This window comes from Mytilus galloprovincialis, chromosome 5 (assembly GCF_965363235.1).
Source record: "Mytilus galloprovincialis chromosome 5, xbMytGall1.hap1.1, whole genome shotgun sequence".
Taxonomy (NCBI): Eukaryota; Metazoa; Mollusca; class Bivalvia; order Mytilida; family Mytilidae; genus Mytilus; species Mytilus galloprovincialis.
In genome coordinates, this window is record NC_134842.1 from 91,390,428 (window position 1) to 91,410,855 (window position 20,428).

Consider the following 20,428-nt stretch of genomic DNA (forward strand, 5'->3'; position numbering starts at 1 on the left):
TTTAATTAGATTGTGCAAGGATTTGTTTAGTATAAATCCAAAAAGCTGTATTTGATTACGGAAATAAAGTTTTATTAATGTTATTATTACGTAGTTCTAAATTTACCTTGTATTGACACATGTTATAAATATAACAAAGTGGTCCCATTATTAACATAATCACTGTCATTTGACGGTTGGCCTTAATTGTAGGCTAGTATCATCTAATTCATAGAAAGAAAGTTGAAACTACTGGCCGTAGGGCGTCAGCACATATAATCTATCATATTATCATTAAACTGCTAATGAATTTGGAAAGTGATATACGGATAAGAGCAATTTACTGAGTAAAAATGTTTAAATAGCTTTAAAATGATTAAACACCAAAATAATTTTGAAAAAAGAAAAAAAAAAGTTTTCCATGATGCCCGGCTACCGCCCATGTCATTGGCGGATCCAGGGGGTCCGGGGTTGGACCCCCCTTTTTGGACGATCAATGCATTTGAATAGGGACATGTGATTGGACCCCCCCTTTTTTGTCCTGGGTTTGGGAACTTCACGCTTTTTAAAATGGCTGGATCCCTGCCCCTGCATTGTGTTTATTATTCATTATAGTGAGGTGGGATTATAACTAGGGCCTAACAGAGACGTATACCACAGGGGCGGATGCAGGAATTTTCGAAAGGGGGGGTGCTAACCCAGGGCACCCAGGGCAAAGGGGGGGGGGGTGCAAAACATATGTCCCGATACAAATGCATAGATCGGCAAAAATAAAGGGGGGGTGCGCACCCCCGGAACCCCCCCCCCCCCTGGATCCGCCACTGTACCAACCTTAAGTAAATTTGAATGTTTCAGTTTGTTTTTTGGACATTTATTTCCCAGATTTTGGGTTAATAAACATTGACAAAAGTGAGATAAGAGATGAAATAACGCACATTTTGTTTGATCTCTTTGGGGATAAACGCCTAAAAAATAAGAAAATGGTATATCAAATCACAATAACATCTATTATAATATAGGTTTTTTTCAAGATTCCCGCGAAATATCCAAGACAAAATATTTGTAGTTACCTCCCCTTAATCGTTGAAACTTATTAGACGATAAATCATTGATTAAAGTGTGTCCTTTAGTGAAACGATGCAGTAAAAGAAATTTTATAATGACAAATGGAATTGCAAAGCGAAAGATCTGTCACCCGAAGATAAGATCTTTTCCATTTAAGGAGAAAAAAGATGTTAAGATTTCATTTTGAGTAAATGACATGCGCACGTACGCTTCCGGGTATGTTACAGGAAGCAAAGGAGGGCGTTATAGTTTATCAGTGCAACAAGAGTGCCGGCAACCCTTCCCCTTTTAAAAAGATCTATCAAGGGTATGTTCAACTAAACAAGGGCAAAATTATCGTCTGTGTCAAACAAAGCTTTTTTGTGTAGAGAATCTTAAAAGTAAGTGAAATAGCGATGCTTTACCGGCATGTCACATGTTTACAATTTTCTTTCAGATGGCTTTTCGTATCAGACAGTCAAAGTATCGGCATGTATTTGGTAAACCCTTAAAGCGAGATCAGTGTTATGACAACATTAGAGTTTCCAAAATATCATGGGATAGTACATTGTGCAGTGTGAACCCTAAATACATAGCTATTATAACAGAGGCTGCAGGTGGGGGAGCATTCTTAGTTTTGCCTTTATCAAAGGTGAGTCACATTGTTTTTTTGATGATGAAGTGCATACTTTTGATGATTAATTGCAAAGGTGTGTAAATGTTACAAAGATCATTTTCCCTTGTTGTTTGTAAAAAGATCTTAAAGTGTAGATATTAAAATCATACCTGTAACCGAAACATTTGTAAACTTTATATATATATCATTATTTAAAAGTGTGTTTACTTTCACAAGACAGACCCTTATATGTCAAGATCCTTAACACTCTTATGCGATACAATGGAAATCTTAATTATTCATTAGAACAAAAGTCCCTAACATGATGTACAATGATGTATACAAATTAAAACGGCCTTATATCATGGCTATCAGTTCCTATTTTAAAGGTGGATGAAAACCTGCAGAAGTTTATAATTCTAGATACAATGTACATGTACTTTGTAGTTGCAAAGTTATGAATTTTTATAAATTTCCTGTTATCAGGTTATACTTGAGTGAGTTCCAAGTAGTTGTTGTCTAGTGTCCGATTTGATATACACAAAACTCATGTAAAAGGTCAGAAATCTTCAAATTAAGTATTGGGATCAATACAACATTTTTTGCATGAAAAAGTCACCATATGTAGAATGTCACCCAAAGCCTGAGTAAAGACAGGTTTTTGCAGATCAAGGGGGTTAAACAAGAAGAGTGGTCAAATTTGTTTGCAGAAATATTAATAAATCTTGCCATTTGCTTAATCGTTATGTGTATGTATAGACAAATTATTTGCCTGACTGTCCCTTTTTTTACAGTGACTGTAAACATGGTATGGACTTTGCTCATTGTTGAAGGACGTATGGTGACCTATAGCTGTTAATTTCTGTGTCATTTTGGTCTCTTGTGGACGGTTGTCTCATTGGCAATCATATCATATAGTCCGAGACCACAATTGTGGTCCCTTGATTTTCGTTGTTCACGAATATAGTCTCTAGTGTTGACAGTGGGTTACTTGCCATTTATTTTTATACCCTTCCATATTTATTTCTCCATGTTTAATGCCTCAAATTGCAAGTTGGGGGGTGAAATTACACTGTAAAAAAAATTGGGTCCAGAATTTTAAAGGAAAGTAGTGATTTGGTCCAGCTGAAAAAGGTTAAAAATTAGCACTTCAGAAGCTGTCAAAAGATTTCAAGACGCCCTAAACATAAAATTGTCCATATTTTGAGTTAGAGCCGATGAAGTTTTCTATAATTTTGAAATAATTTGTCCCAAAAGTAGTTCAACACACTGTAAAAATTTCATTGAGAAAGCGCAGGTGAGATTTTAAAATTTTTTTATGTTCTACATTTACAAGAAATGCACTACAAAATAATTGTGGTCTCGGACCTAAGAGGTGAAATCTGTAAATACATATGTATACATGAATATAGAATCTGTACTTTGGCAACTTCCCTTAATGATTTGATCGTGTCAATTTGTTCAATAGCATGAAACTAAAGGATTTAAACTTTTATTTTATAGAATTTCTGCAACAATGACAAATTTTTGCATTTTATTGTAATACTTTTATAGCATTATTATTTGTACACTCATGTTCATGTACATATGATGTGTCATGTGTATGTTCCCATCAAGACCCTACATACAGATTCTGAAATTAACCCTTACTGAAACAGAAAATGTACCTATATCTATGACCCCATTAACTCTATGAACCTATTATTAGCCCACATATGGAGAATAAACGGGGGAGGTTTGAGATTTTAAACTAACAGTTAATTCTTTATGTGTCTGTCCATAATTAGGAACTTTCAGTGTTTTTTTTTATTACATATATATATTCTAATGGCTTGTCCCTCAATGAAGAATGCCAAATATACTTTTGCCTGTTCAACAGAAAAATTTGGTAACATGATGGATTACTTCCATTTTTTAATTGTAATAAGATAAATGTACTATGCCGTCAGTTTGGGATCATTCTATCTTATACAAGTGGTTTTTTTAATTTATTAAATTGGTTGCAATGAATTACATTGATTTCCCAGTGAAATATAAACTGATAATTTCTAATTCAGATCTATGTAAAAAAATTGTGGTTAACATGTTTTACTTTAATACTTAAAAAAGCCATTTGCCAATGAAATAAAAAGAATAATTAATCAAATGATTCAGATATGGAAAAATATTCAACTCAAGACCAAACAACAACACTGATAATTAAGTCATGATCTACGGGCATTTATGAATTAATGTTTTGTTTGGTCACCCATTGAGTATTTGTCTGTTTGAACTCTTCAGTTAGTTATTCTTTAGCACAGATGAATCATTTTTAACCTACAGTTATCTCCCTTATGCATTAATTTGAGTAAAAAAGCAACTTTTTCTTCTTTCTTCAAATTCACTTGACAACATTGTAAAAATGTTTGATTGCCTGTCATTAATTGTTGTTTTACCAGAGGCATATTTGGAGGGGGGGGGGGGCCTGCCCCCCTCACTTTTCTGGGAAAAATTTGGTTGATTATATAGGGACTCACTGAAGCATGACTTGAGCTGGCCCCCTCTTAGGCAGTCAATGAGCCCCCGCTTAAATTTCTAGATTCGCCACTGTTTACTAATCATGAATACATAATTCCATGGACATAAAAATTTATTTGTACAGTACTGTATGTTATCTTTAAAACACTGCTCATTTACAATCCTTCAGGGAGCTTTTTTTGAAGATCAGTTATATGCATTATGCACTTAACAATTCTGCAGAAGATTCCTTTGTTTAGTTCTTGAGTAAAACTTAAAACCTTCATAAAAAAAATCGTTAGCAAACAAGAATAAAGTTTACAGACATATTTTAACCTCCAAAAAATTTGAAGTTTTATATTTAATATGTGGTAAAAATTTGGATAATATCAAGGGGAGACAACCCAAATCTTGAAATAAGAATTAATATTAAACTGGTTTACTTTTGTACATACAAGTAAATATATCTGACTTGTATAAGTACCAGTGTCACACTGACTGCATGTACAAAATGACAACTTAAAAAAAATGAAATTAAAAAATAAGATAGTTTTTTTGTGAAACAATGTGTGAGGAAAAATTGTTTTAAAGGCCAGGGAAAGAGTATAAATAGCAGCCAATGAATGAAATAGTGGTAAATTCAAATTTCTTTGCCACATTCATATCAGGGACATATTTTTTAGAATTACCTTGTTCAAAGAGTGATTTTAAGAAAGAAAATTGTCACAGAACCTAGAACTGAACTATATAATCTGTTGCAAGAAAAATAAAAATTCTTAACTCATTCTATTTTGTTATATTCCTAAAACAAATCATGAAGCATGTTTTCAAAGAATTTGGAAATTATTTTTTAAATGTTTCTGGGTATATTACTAGTCCAGATGTACCGTTAATTGTTTTCATGCATCATACAAATACAAGTATGTTTACAAGAGAACACTTTTCTTGAACTTTTTTCAAATCATATTATTTTATTTATTTTAATTCTTGTATTTACAATGATTTAAGAGTAGTCTAGACAAGATGTCAATAAATTTGTCAATAAAGCCAACTGTAACAATCAAATACTGTACTGTGAGGCCAACCAAATTTATAGACTTGTTTCCTGACTTCTAGCACTAATAAATATTGTTAAGTTGGTCAATAAGTCATGTAGGTACATTTGTACATGTAGGTAAAATATTTTTTTTTACATAAAAAAGCTTTTACTTTAGTTTAGGCTGAAAAAAATAGTACATAACCAAAATTGGTAGGATACTTAGGATAACACAGTTTAAAACGTCCATAAAATGTATAAAATTTGTTCTTAGGGACAATATTTTTTTTGTTTGCCTCATAAACTGAGTAATACTTATATGACTAGGGAATTCAATTAAAAACACTTTTTTTCCTGTATGTATTTGTAAATCATCAGTTTCCTTATATATGATAAAGTACATGTGTACTATCCTGTCAAATTAACATCTATTTGTGTTAGTAGAAAATACTTTGTATAAATTAAAGTTCTTTAGTGTTACCCTTGAAAATGTTAAACCTCTTGATTTAATAATTTGAAATATTTATTTGTATTTTTTATTAGAATTTACCACATCCTGCTTTTTACATTCATTTTAAGGATGTATTACCCCAAAACTAAGTCCATTAATATAAAAAATGATGCATATGATGCAAGGCTAGTATTGTTAACCTTTGTAACAATTACAAATGGTTGACAAATTTAAGGCCAAACATATTTGTTTATGATGATGGATAATGTCATTTTGATTTTTATATTGAGCAGAATATGTAAAATAATTTAATAAAAAGAAGTTTTTCATAACACAAACAATTAAGACCATCTCTTTTCAGTTTTATAATTGTGTATAGATTTAAATATACATGTATGCCTAGTTCATTAGTTTATTACAGTAAAACACTTTTAAAACTAGATATTGAGCCTCAAAATGCTCAAAGACACCTAATATTCATTTAAATGCATGCATGCATGCTTTAAATTTGCTCTCTAAAATTTAACATGAAGTGGTCTTAATCATAACTTTTTGACCAAAAAAATTAAAAGGCAAATTAAATGTCAACAGTAAACAACGGCTTTGAATTATTGTTTTGCTGGTATTTTTTCAAAATCACCTTTTGACAGGATGGAAGGATTTTGAAAGTCAATGGCCTGCTTGTTTTTCCTTTTCAAAAATCTGATTAAAACATTGAAATTGAAGTGGCCTTAAACATGTTAAATGTATTGTACTTGAAGTGGCCTTAAATATGTTAAATGTATTGTACTTGACGTTTAAGAAGAACAGACAAACAGGAAGGATACATAACAGGAACTGATTACACGAGGAAGAAATCATATCATTACATTGTTAATAAGATTATTATTCATACGTCGACATAATATTCTTGTTGAATACATGTATTATGTTTATCCTCTCTATTTATTATCTATTGGTTTATTGAATTAAATCGTTAAATTGGTTTTTAATAGTAAAATGACAAAATTTAGTCAATTTACATAAGGTAGATTAGTTGCCTTTTCCTCAGCATCCTTTTTAGGCATGTTGCAAATATATTACATTTTGGTTTTAAAAATATGTTATCAAGTTAAATTCAGTATTCAACAAAAATGTATAGAACTTGAAATTTAAGATTAAACTATCAAAAAGTCAAGTGTTGTTTTCTGCATTTAAAATTTACTGAAAATCAAGGGGAGATAATTATACTAAATTTGACATTTTTGAAGAAAATAAGGCCTGTGACCCCTTACTCTCAATTGTTATTTGAGAAAGATTAATGAGTAGGAAGCACCTCATTGAACTTTAACAAATTTTCATTGTTTTAACTTTTAAATGTTTCCCAAGTGAGGAAAAATAAGTTTCTCCTCTCTAAACAATATAGAATAACCCAAATTTCATTAATTTCAATGTATTTTAATGGGGGGAAAAGACAATGTCTGTACATGTGAACCCCAGTCATTACATTGAAATTTGAAATGACATAGAGCATGTAGAGTAGACTACAGAAGTTTAAGAAAATCTATTGTGGAACATTTAGACAACTCATTTACCTGAACAGGAATAATCATTCAGAGCGCATTTGTTTCTAACCTAAACGATGTAAACGACTACACGCGTAGTCGTTTAATCCATTTGTTTCTTACATTTTTTGGTCAACGTTGACATCGTTCACATAAACGATGTACGCGCAAAATAGTCGCGTAGTCGTTGATCGTTTATCGTTGAGACGTGTAAAGGATAAATTTGTTTCTGCATCTGTCGTTTAAATAATTACGAGCACGTGTTGTTTTCACAAAGTCCTGGTTATTTATTTCCCGCACTTTTACCTGTTTGTTTACAGTGCGTGAGTGTAATCTATTTTTGTCTGACAACGTGGGGTCGATAAAGTTTATTAAACGATGTATTTGTTTCTAGCAGCTTAACGTTTACTAAACGATAGTCATCGATGACAAAATTTCGGGTTAGAAACAAATGCACTCTTAATTAAGCTTCAAATATTTATCAAGTGTATTACAGGAGTATATTCAGTGACATTTCTACATGTTCTACATGATAGTGATTTTGGTACATGTAGTCAGATAAACATTATAGTGTAGGTTTCCACTCCTTTGCTCTCCCAGTGAATTAAATCACTCTCAAACAATAGTCAATCTTTCTAATGTACACAGTCTGCACCAAAAACTTTTTCAACTACTAGTCCGAAGACCAATATTCTGACATTTTTCTTATTGGAACAAACAAAGTTTTGCAAAAACTTACTAGTCCGAACCAAATTTTACTAGTCTGGGGCATCGAACTAGTGGCTAACCGTGCAGACTGTGTACATCAAATTCAATATTTAAAAAATTTGCAAGTTAATGAATTTCAATTGAAAATGAGGGGATGAATATTGAGTTTAATTTTAAAGAAGTGGCACACTGAGTGATGTTAATTTTAATGAAGTGGCACATTGAGGTTAGTTTAAAGGAAGTGGTGCATGTATATAGGTTAATTTTAAGGAAGTGATTAAATTCTGATCTGAAGAGCCACTTAAGTCAGCTAAATTATTTATTTGTTTGTTGAAAACTTGGAAGTAAGGAAGCAAAGCATTAAAAACATGTTCAACATTCATTTCAGAAATGGTGTTTTTCCCAGAGGGTATATATGCAGGTTGATGATCCATGCATTAAATTCAGGCACCTATCTTATAAAATTATTCTTATAAGCCCCTTCCTTTAAACTCTATCTACTATTCTTTTAGTCAAGCTGTCATTCTTGAAACAGTTTCTAGGTTAACACTGAGGAATATTTTTTTTTATAATTTCAGACTGGTCGTGTTGAGAGAGATTCTCCTCTGGTATCAGGTCATAAGGCAGCAGTATTAGATATAGAATGGTGTCCACATAATGATGATGTCATTGCTAGTTGTTCCGAAGATTGTTATGTTAAAGTCTGGCAGATCCCAGAAGGTGGCGTCAACAAACCTTTAACAGAACCAATTGTAGATTTACTAGGACATCAAAAGAGAGTTGGTGTTGTAAAATGGCATCCTACAGCACAGAGTATTCTCCTCAGTGGAGGTTGGTTTGTCATATTAGTATTAGATAATCAATGTTCTCCTTAGTGGAGGTTTGTTTGTCTCATTAGTATAAAATGATTGATGTTCTCCTCAATAGAGGTTTGTTTGTCATACATATTTGTTTCCAATTACTACGGATTAATATATTACAAAAAAATGTATTATTCCCAGTATACCAACATTGACCAATATTCATGGATTTGTGGAGGAAGATAAACCACAAATTTTAATGTTCAGCATTGTACATATTTTCTTTAAATGCTTCTTAGCAGACTCATTAGCTAGGCAAAACCATGAAATAACCATGAAAATACTAGTGTTCCTCAATCCATGAAAATTCCTACCCATGAAAAAATAAATGAATCCAAAGTACACGTAGTATCTACTCAACTGTTTGGTTCTGTAAACGAGACAATATTTCTCTGCTACAATCTCATGAAAGGGAGATAACACTAGATGTGAGATGTAGTCTTGTAACTTTTTAATTTGTAAGACAAAAGTTATCTGTTTATCTGAGCAGCACCAATGATATTGGGCTTATAATCTCATCTCCTCATCCTTCTACACAACCGAAATAAAACAAATGAGACTGTAACCAAAGAACTCAAAATAATAAAAAAAAAATACATTGACGCTATAGTACGTACGTAGTTATTGTGTACAATTTCAGCCTCAACTTTAAACTTGTAAAATCTGAGCTTACCACATCATTTACACAATTTTTAATACACAGTAAATAAACTCATCAAAGATTCACCATGATTAATAAAATTTTATGTTTTTCTAAACAAAACAAAAAACAACATTAAAAAACAATCAATGTTGCTTGTATAAATATTTAAAGAAGCCAAATAAAGTTGTTTTCCTTTTACAGGTCAAGACAATATTATAATGATTTGGAATGTGGGAACTGGTGAAGCTGTTGTACAGATAGATTCTCCTGACCACATCTTATCAGCATCATGGAATTATGATGGGTCAAAATTTGTAGCTACGTGTAAAGATAAAATGATGAGAGTGTACGACCCAAGATCAGGAGACATGTTAGGTGTAAGTATCTAGGCCAGTCAACTCTGAGGTTGTGTGTTTGAACCCTGCTAGTGCAGGTGCACTCGATTCCAATCTTAATTGACTAGGATTGACAGTTTCCTATAGCTATCGAAGCTTGATGGTTTTAGCCAAGCTTCCACCTCCCATAAAAACTGACAGCCGTGAAATAGCCAAAAATTGACGCTCAAGATTAATATGTAACACGGACAATCAATCTTCTGTGACTAGGTGTATGTATGAATGGATAAAAATTATTGTGAGGTTTTTATTAATGTGGATGTGTGGGTATCACAATAATCTGATAACTTAAACCATTTGTAAACATAGATACATGTATGTATACAGACATTTTTTTTTCGAAATCGCAATAATTAAACTCAACTTTTTTGTTCATTCTTAAAAATGCAATTATAAATGCAGACATTAATTTTTAGAATTTACAGTTTTTTTTTTTTATATTTGACATAGATATGAAGTGAAGGCCCATAAAGGGAGACACATTTGTATATGTATTTATGTTTTATATTTGATGTTTGTAGGAAGTGAAGGCCCATGAAGGAGCTAAGCCATCACAGGCTGTGTATTTAAAGGATGGTAAAATATTCTCTGCAGGCTTCTCCAGAATGAGTACCAGACAGTATGCCTTGTGGAATGAGGTAAGTCATTTATTTACAAATACACAACTTATAGATATAAGAAAGATGTGGTATGAGTGCCAATCAGACAACTCTCCATCCAAGTCACAATTTGTAAAACATGTAAAAGTAAACCATTATAGATCATAAGTACGGTCCTCAACACATATACTTGGCTCACAACGATCAGTAAGCTATAAACATGATAAAGGGTCTTGAAAATGACTAGTGTAAAACCATTCAAACGGAAAAACCAATAGTCTAATCAATATCAAAAACTAGAAATACTTATGATCCACATCAACAAACGACAACTACTGAACATCAGGATCCTGACTTTGGACAGATTTATTTTCTAATACTTTGATAAGAATAGATATTATTTGCCTGGTTGGATGAAGTCCAAAACTTACTTGATGTTTGGAGGTAGGTGGGTACCTACTAGGTGTATTCTACTGACAATATCTACTGCATCAATTAAGATCTTTGAAACCTCACTAAAAGATTGCAAGGATGTTGAAGTTGTGGAGCTGCTATTGATGAATTATTTCATGGATTTTTCATCCCTTTTTAAAACATTAAGCTGTTCAGTATACTCTAGCATTATAGATCTCCATCAATTAACAAACATTCTGCACAACTCAGCCATTTGAGTTTTTGATCTCTTTTTAATTCAAATTACGTGCAGACGGTCAAAAGCTGAATGGATAAAAAATAGCATTAGGTTTACTATTATATGAAAGCATATTTTCTAATCTATCATTGTGTTATTACTGTGCATTTATAATTTAATTAGAGTTGGTCTCATTCCCTAATAATTTTCCTTTTAGAATGATCTATCAGAAGAGATGATGCGTGAGGAGATTGACCAAAGTAACGGAGTGATGTTCCCATTTTATGACCCTGACACAAGTATGATATATCTTCTTGGAAGGGTAAGATTTTTATTAAAATATCCAAATCTTCTGAATATAAAACATAAACAAATTTGATACTATATGCTATATGCACAAGGATAGTAAAAAATGAGTCAGTTAAAAAGTATTGGTGCTGGAACAATCACCTGAAATAAAATTGATTGATTGTTGGTTGCTTAACGTCCAGTGTCCTGAAATAAAAGTTAAATACATAATTTTAATTGAGGCAAGCAAGTATCAATGCTTTCCTGCCAATACAAATGTACAACACTTGCATACAGGAGGAAATATATTGTTGATATTTTCTACCAATTATGGCAATACATGCTTGATTGGTTAAGAAGTATAAAAACAAACGGACAACTCCATGTCAAAAACGAATAAAGGAACAACCAACATTAACAATACACAACAAAGCAAACTTAAAAACAGGGCAACACAAACCCCTCCAAAACCATGTTTTATATGATTTGATTACATCAGTGTGTTTTCCTTGAAATATATATTTACAATTAGAAATGTGGTAAAAGCAATGATTTTAGCTTGGATGATCTGTCCCTGTATTATATAACCTTTTTAGCCGATATTTCCCAAGATTGCAATTTAAATTATCTGATATTTTGAATGGTGACATATTTTCATAATTATAAATTATGTGATATTTTGCCATGTGACTTTTAATTATGTGATATTTTGTAGTGTGACTTTTTTCAGGATTTAAATTAATGACAATGTGATATTTTGCAGGGTGACAGTATTATCAGATATTACGAAGTAACAGATGAAGCTCCTTATGTACATTACTTAAGCTTGTACCAGTGCAAGGATGCACAGAGAGGGTTTGGCTACATGCCAAAACGAGGACTTAGTGTCAATAGTTGTGAAATAGCTAGGTAATAATATGTGGAATAAAAATAATCATCATAATAATAAATCTTTACTGGAAATCTCTTTTTAAAGGAATTTAATTTGGGGAATGTAGTAATCTATAGCTAGCAAGCAGAAAGCTACATTTTATATATCGGTGATCAATTTATATAAAATCTTACAATACAAAGTACTCATAAGTTACGAACATTTAAGTATAGATTACAATAGATTAAAGACACCCTGGATAGTCTAGATCATTAAGCACCTATATAGTAGTATGCCTACTTTATATACTTAGATTCACAGTTCTTTTCCCAATATTTCATGTATTTCACAATAATTGTTTGATATTGTTCTAAAATTATTTAATTTCTGGTTTACTTCATATGTAAATTATGTCAGTAGATTGATTTTGAATCTGTAAGCTTCAGAAGGCAATTTAGTATATAGGCAAGATGAAGATAGTAAATTTTCATTTTTCTTTCTTTCAGATTTTATAAACTACACAATAGTGGTCTCTGTGAAGTTATACCAATGACTGTTCCTAGAAAGGTACATATAACATACAGATATTTTTATCCCTCCTTTTTAACTTAGAAGAAAAACAATTTCAGGCAATCGTAGATACCAAAAAAAACCTTTTCATTTGTATAAAAAAATGAAGAGATGTGGTAGGACAACTATTTACTAGAGTTCAAATGATGTACATCTTAGCAATTACAGGTCAACTAATTCAAAAGTAGAAAAATCATTAAAGACCAATGACAAAACAATAAACGAAAAACACATATGATAGACATGACAAAACAATAAATGAAAAACACATATGATAGACATGACAAAACAATAAATGAAAAACACATATGATAGACATGACAAAACAATAAACGAAAAACACATATGATAGACATGACAAAACAATAAACAAAAAACACATATGATAGACATGACAAAACAATAAACGAAAAACACATATGATAGACATGACAAAACAATAAATGAAAAACACATATGATAGACATGAACAAACAAATCCACCGAATTGCAGGCTCCTTCAAAGCTAAATAAATATAACCAAAATAAATCATGATCTTCCAGACAAAAATCTGGAAACAACTGGGCTGAACTCTTTTGGTTTTTGAAAACACTTGTTAATTCTAACATGATGCCTTCTACATGTTCTAAATACTCCGATTTAGTCTTACAATAATTTCAATATGCACCATAAGGAAGTATCCTGTACTCTTGGTGTAATATTCAAGAAGTGATCAAACTATATATAGCTACTCTTTTAATTCATGGAAATGAATGAAACTGCATCGTTTTCTACGTCCTCTTGCTTCATCTTGCATTTTTCTTGATGGCCAAATCATTATTATCCTAAAAATACCACTTTGTTGTATGATGCCAGTGATATTACCCAACTTCTTTCATATGTGATTCAACTCTCCACTGGAAACCAAATGAAGTAGAAGTTAACAACTATGGGACACCATACAGCCTTCAATATAGTGAGCAAAGACCTAAAGACTTACGTAATTTTCTTTTTTTCTTTTTATTAGTCTGAATTATTCCAAGATGACCTTTACCCTGACACAGCAGGAGATACCCCAGCTGTCACTGCAGATGAATGGTTAGCCGGCAAAAAATCAGATCCAATTCTGGTGAGTACTGGTTGAAAGTGGGAAAGATATGAACAGAAAAAACAGCCAAGAGCTTTAATTGTGTGGTGGTTATATTTTATGTAATTTTTAACTTAACATATATGCTGGTTGTTTTTTTTTTCATGTGTTTTGGACATAACTATTATTGTTATAAATATTTTTTTAAATATTATACAGTTTCTTTATGCCAGTAATTTCCATAAAACAGTAAAACTAATCAAATTTATTACTTAATACATCTTCTGAAAAAAGTTAAATAGATACTGGTTCTATTCAAGAGTTTTATTTTATATACAGAACCAAATACGAATAATAATTTTTCTATAAATATCTTCAATCAAACAAATCATACAAAGTGATGTCGTTTCGAGTGTGTCACAGTGTGACTTTTTAATTATTCTGTTTTTTCTGCTATGTTGAAGATTTTTTGTACTTTTACAATATTTGCCATCAAAAGATGACTTATTTTGACCCCTAACTTTATTTTCCAACAGATCTCACTGAAAGATGAATTTGTACCTACGCAAAAGGAACAGTTAAAAGTAGTTAGAAAATCCAATATATTAGATAAACCTATACACAAACCAACTGCTGCAGCCACTCCAGCCACTCAGGCCACTCCAGCCAGATCATCAGTTCAAGAGGTGGCAGTTCCTGAAGAATCTGGTGCAGCATTACCACCGGTTAGTATAGGTCATATACAAATAATACTTGTCTATCAATCGTCACTCAGACTTAGAGAATGATAATCTTCTTCTTTTCTTTGCTGTTTGATTTACACCAATTTCCATAATAAGTCTATATGTATGCATAGATTTCTCGTCACTTCCATGTAGGAGAATGATGACATTTATCTTGTCTTTGCTGTTTGAAATTACACTAAATTTCATAATGAGGTTGTTGTAATAATACATGCCTTAAAAAATTAATAAACTAAATTTCTTGTGACAAGATAATAATTAGAGCAGATAGAATGTCGAACATTGTCAGATCATGGTAACCAAATCATGGACACAGTAATTGTATGTTTCAGTCAAATTGAATATAATTCATGCTATTTACAAAAATAAATTATAAAGAAGTAATCTAACTATAAAGAGAAACATATTCATATACATGTATTTATAATCTTTATTTTAGCATGTTAAATGTGCTTTCTATAAATACCAGAAGAAAACTTGGTTTAAGCATAGATCAGTTAATCAAGCAATTAATTTATTTATCAACATGATTATTCGTTGGTCTTGGTTTGGTTTTTATGTCGTTACCAAATGAAAAGAAAAAGGGAACAAATATGTGACAAAACATGATGCATTGTTGTAAGCTTGGTATGAAAAGATCGTAAAAAAAGTTGTCCTATCCTTTTGTCATTGATTCAGAAAATAAGATATGTTTGGACCTAAACAAAATATCTCAATTGAGCATGTAATGAAGACCCATATTGACCTTCAAGCTTATTAAAAACCATCAACTAAAAGAATAATTGTCAATGCTTTCGATGCTAATAGCTTAAAAGCCTGTTCTAAGCTTGCATTTTGATGTAACTTTTAATATCTGTGAAGCTCTTAAAAAAATAACTGCTGGAGGGGTTCAAAAATCATAAAATCATCAAATAATTGGAAAGGGAGAAAAGGTTTAAAAAAAGACTTGTTAGAAATACTTTTTTTTTCATTGCCTTTTTCTCATCAGGAACTTTATAATGTTAAGTTAAATTATGTTTTGTGTTTTGGAAGTGACTTTCTGTTTTACAATTGTTTGAATAGGAGGAATGCACAATGAGCTTGTTTTTTTTTGTTAATTACTAGTAACTAGTGGAAAAAGGGGAGGGGGTATTTAAACTCTTTGTTTCTTTAAAGGTTGAAGCATTTTGGTGAACATTAAGAATGAGAAGAAAAAAATCTGAATATAATGAAATATTAAGCTATGCAATGCTAAATTATGATTTTATATCTTATTTCTCTCCTTCTACTTTTGCATGACTTAATAATTCTAAATGCATATCTTGTATTCTATTTGTGTATAACAGGGATTTGATCCACAAGGTATTCTTGAAGATATACGGAAACTCAAATTAATAGTTAAAGCACATGAAAAGCGCATAAAGACATTAGAAGAAAAATTAGCTCAATATGAAGGGAATTCCACGGAAGAAGAAGAAAACGGAGAAAAGTGCTAAAATGTATACATATTTCTAATCTTGGTGTGTTGTGTATTATAAGTATTTAGTTGGAGTGCTTTGCATGAATTTTTTTCGTATTTTAGTATTCTAGAGAATTACAGTGAAAATGAATGAAAATATGCATCAAAATATTAACTTTTAAAAAATAGAGAAACTAAATTGATAATTTAAATAAAAAAGTGTTTGGTTAAAGATGAAAATGTCTGGATATTGCAAATTCAGCTGTTATTGTTTACATTTATTGTTGCAATTGTTTAAGACAACAAAACAAGGTTAGAGTTGAAAAATATCTTTAAAAAATTTGTGCAATGAATTTTTTTAAAAGCTGCATTTTAGATGAGTAGTTAGTCAACATAAAACAATTTGTATTTATTTTTTACCTAATAAGAGTATTTTGAATATATAGATATTGATTTATTTATATTTATAATTAGAAATAGTTTTTAGGCCAATTGTAATAATCAGGTAATCAAAATATTTAGTTCATTTTTACTGTTTTTATCATGAGCATTTTTAGATTTATAAAATGTTCGAACAGTATACTTTTCACATACTTTATATTATATGTGCATGGCAATGCTTCCTTGCCTATATGTATACAGTTCTTGCTATTTCTATGCTGCAACTAACTTTGTTTACACAGATAGCTTGTTGACCCAGTCAGTTACTGTGAATTTGTCTATTAACATGGGCACCATTATTTGTTGATACTTGATTTTCTATTTTTTTGCTATTTTCACATAAATTTCCTTATTGGTGTTAGAAAAATGTTTCTCTTCACTAATGAAAAATTTGTTCTCAGCAAATGATTGGTCAAATTGTCTGAAATTTCCTATTGTGGCGTCATGAAAAAAGGCAACCTTGCCTGATGATGTAACATATAAAGAACACAACTTTCTGCAAATCTTTGAAAAAGGAAGGGTTAAAATCATTAGATTAACATATTCCACCATTATAACTTGTGCATTACAATATTTCTCCACTCTCAACAGTTAAATTTCACTTATTTAAAAAGCTTGGCAAGCCTTGCACTATTATTAAAATTGAACTGTCGAGTGGAGAAATATGGTAACAAACTTGTTACAGTTGTGAAATCTATATTTCCATGTTTAAAAAATATCAATATTATCCAATACTTTAAAAGTTCTTAGTTAACCTTTTCCATCAAAATCCACAAAGCTTCGGATCCCACCAATAATAATGAATCCACAAAGCTTAGGATCCCACCAATAATACTGAATCCACAAAGCTTAGGATCCCACCAATAATAATGAATCCACAAAGCTTAGGATCCCACCAATAATACTGAATCCACAAAGCTTAGGATCCCACCAATAATACTGAATCCACAGTAAGGAGATACAAATTTTCTTGGGGTTTGTACGCAGACTTTGTCAAAACTACAAAATCAAATATCCACAAAAAAGAAAGTTTTAATGAATCCAAGAAAATCGATACCTACCAATATTAATGAATCCACAGTTTTTTTCAAATTTCCTGTCTGTAAATCAGGAGTCCGTTTCACAAAAAAACCTATAATAATTCAAAATACTTACGATGAATCATAGTTGTAAGTTGTTTTGTGAAACCGACTCCAGAATTTACTTACTCCTTTTACAGAATTTGACAGTTTAAGAACATGCACATGATTAAATCTTGACACTCGCTCTTCCTGCTATGGTAGATTTATGTACACAAGTAATAAAGTACAATATTTACATGGGAAGTCGACAGTGAAAGATATGACTCATAAAGCAGTCTTTACACTCAAGCGCAGGCCCAGCAGTCCAGGCATGTAAAATTTGCTTGCTCAGCTGGTCTGTAAAAATCAACTCTACAGGCCAACTGCGTCTTGTTTAACCTCTCCGAATAGAACTAGGGACCTAAAAATTAAAAAGTTTATTGGGTTAGAAGACTGAAAAGAATATTCATTTTCCTTTTTAAAATTATATTGAAAAAGCCCTTTTAGATTTTAGTTTTATATACTTTTAGTCCAAACCTACAGCTATATTATAATATTAGCCCACCACTAACCAAAATTAACTGTTCATTAGAAGTGATGTGGTTCGATAATCGTATATTATAAAAGAAGCAATTGAGATTTTTTTCAAAGCACAAATTTTCAGAACATTCTGATGACAGTTTTAGTTTGTTTGTTGTGGCCTATACTTATGAAAGATTTTGTTGTTTAGTTTTACCTCAAGTATTAGAATATAGTTTAATGGTGGAGGAGTAGCATAGTTATTAATAGATTGCTCCTTCTTTAGTTTTAGAGATTGCAGGTCATGGGTCACATGCATATTTTTCAGCTTACAAATCACATGCATATTTATATGAATGAAATTCTTCTCAGCTAGTTTTTTGCAAGAAGTGCAAAATGTCAATTTTTAAGATTAATCATATGATTTAAGGGTTATTTTTTAACTTCTGACAAATGTTATCTTAGTTAAAAAATGAATTGCACTTGTAAGCATTATATGCTAAAGCAATCATTTACTTGTAACAATGTTCACCAACATACATACTAAAACCCAATTGTATTTGTCTGGTTTGGTTGCCTCATTGAACAAGATATTACTCTGGATTCAATTATTTTCATGGATTGAAGAAAAATTGTGTTTTGGTGTATACTTAATTTCAATTTTATTATAATACTATTGGAAATTCATATTTCTTTGAACATTTAAATTTGTGGTTGGTATTTACCCATGAAGTCCACAAAAATTGTTATCCAACGAATAATAATGAATTCACAGTATCTGGATTCAGGTAAAAAAAAAATATTTTTGTCTTTGTATATTGTACTACTTGTATTAAAATTAAATTAAACCTTTATAAATGGGTTAAACCAAAACAAATGTTAGCATGAGTAGATATCCTTGATCAATTCAAATTTCCTTAGACTGTTAACTTTTAACCTGAATAGACGACTATAATTGTCCATAATTTTACTTTGTGAATATTTTGATTCATGTGTTTATTTTTTTATTTCCCGCCTTTTTTCAGAAATCACCAGCAGTCCATAAAGAAATCCAACAATTAAAGCACGTGATTGGAGAACAGAACCAAACTATTCAGGATTTAATGGAAAGAGTTATTTCCCTTGAAAAGGCAGCAAACAATAGTGGGGTAACAGAAAATGATGAAACATTAGGCAATGATAAAGCTGCCGACCAGGAACAGGCAGATAATTAATGCTGCAGACGACATTAAAAATCAAAATGGCTGCTGGTTAAGATTTAGTGTTTTAACATTTCTCTATTTTTTAAGACATTTTGTATTTAAGCAATGTATATTTATTTAAATGCTGGCAAAAAAATATATATATTAGCACTTCTTTATATATATTGGATATGCATGACTTACACAAGCATTTTAACAGTGAAACAGTTCAAACAATTAATTAAATATTATGAAAAAAAGGCTTTAAGATTTAATGCTTTTTAATCAAAAAAACTAATTTTTTTTTCATTTGAGTAAAAGAAAAATAACTTTAAAAACTGGTGTAGCAATATATTTTTTTAACTAATGAACAAGGAAATATTTCAGATCAAATTTTATCTGCTGATCATGAATTTCCCATAACTGCCAAATACATCATACATGCAATTTTATCATTTAAAAGATTGCAATACTTGATTGTTTTGTTGGATTAAAGTCAGTAAAAGCTGACCAAAGGCTTCAGATATACAAGTGCCATTTCATTCTGTGTACTGTATATGAGGTGTGGAGAAGCTACAAATGTTGTAGCCAAATTTAATTCTCTCATTTTCTCATTAGGATTTTAAAAGAGTTTTCTATAGATACTTTATTGCATGTTTTTTTTTTATGTAAAAAATATTATTTAGACTTGAAAATGATAGGATCATACAGTATAAACTTTGTTCACAGGATTTATTTAATATAACAAAGAGAGATAACTCTGTATCAACAGAAGAGAGAACTCGGATTCTAAGTAAACATATTTTGGAATTTTCACAAGCAGACAATCAAGTATTGCAAAACTTTAAAGTAGACTTAGATTTGTTATTGTTATTTGTCATTCATTTATGCATTTATGCAAATAAAAAGTGCTTTGTTATGTTGATTGCTGTCAGATTTGTTTGTTTTTCCCCTGGATGTTACTGTTGTTGAAAATGGCTTTAAGTGTCTGTAAACATGTTGTTGTTTGATATGCTTATTTTGTAGGAAATTTTCAGAGAAACAGTCATTGATTTTTTTTCCTTATTCATGTAGGGGGTCCCTACCATTTCTTTCCCCAAAGTATGGCATTGGTTCACTTTATCTAAACGTAGATTTAATAAAAAGGATGTAGAATAAAAGTAAATGTTTTTTTTTTCATGTTACTTTGCAAAAGAATCGTTATTTTTTTTTATAAATTTACCCATAACCACTCTAGCTCATTAACA

At 30.9% G+C, this 20,428-nt stretch overlaps 1 protein-coding gene across 4 annotated transcripts; it reads left to right on the top strand.

The window, feature by feature from the left end:
* The first annotated feature begins 1,211 nt into the window (after positions 1-1,211).
* Positions 1,212-20,106, top strand: LOC143076702 (coronin-1B-like). Of its 4 annotated transcripts, none has more exons than XM_076252543.1 (11): positions 1,212-1,351; positions 1,481-1,675; positions 8,453-8,705; positions 9,579-9,754; positions 10,294-10,410; positions 11,220-11,324; positions 12,054-12,199; positions 12,668-12,728; positions 13,739-13,840; positions 14,335-14,523; positions 19,026-20,106. In XM_076252543.1, the coding sequence occupies exons 2-11, from the start codon at positions 1,481-1,483 to the stop codon at positions 19,212-19,214; spliced, it is 1,533 nt and encodes a 510-aa protein (XP_076108658.1). In that variant the 5' UTR covers positions 1,212-1,351; the 3' UTR covers positions 19,215-20,106. The 4 variants fall into 4 exon arrangements, with proteins under 4 accessions (XP_076108658.1, XP_076108660.1, XP_076108659.1 ...); XM_076252545.1 differs by lacking the exon at positions 1,212-1,351 and adding an exon at positions 15,867-16,040 and having other exon boundaries at positions 1,445-1,675; positions 19,026-19,236; XM_076252544.1 differs by lacking the exon at positions 1,212-1,351 and adding an exon at positions 15,867-16,019 and having other exon boundaries at positions 1,445-1,675; positions 19,026-19,165.
* Positions 20,107-20,428: the final 322 nt, after the last annotated feature.

Excerpts from the sequence above, each read along its gene's own strand:
- LOC143076702 (XM_076252542.1), top strand. The coding sequence starts at position 1,460 with ATGTTTACAATTTTCTTTCAGATGGCTTTTCGTATCAGACAGTCAAAG. Across the intron at positions 11,325-12,053 it reads TGATATATCTTCTTGGAAGG|GGTGACAGTATTATCAGATA; the intron begins GTAAGATTTTTA and ends GATATTTTGCAG. Across the intron at positions 14,524-19,025 it reads CTGGTGCAGCATTACCACCG|AAATCACCAGCAGTCCATAA; the intron begins GTTAGTATAGGT and ends GCCTTTTTTCAG.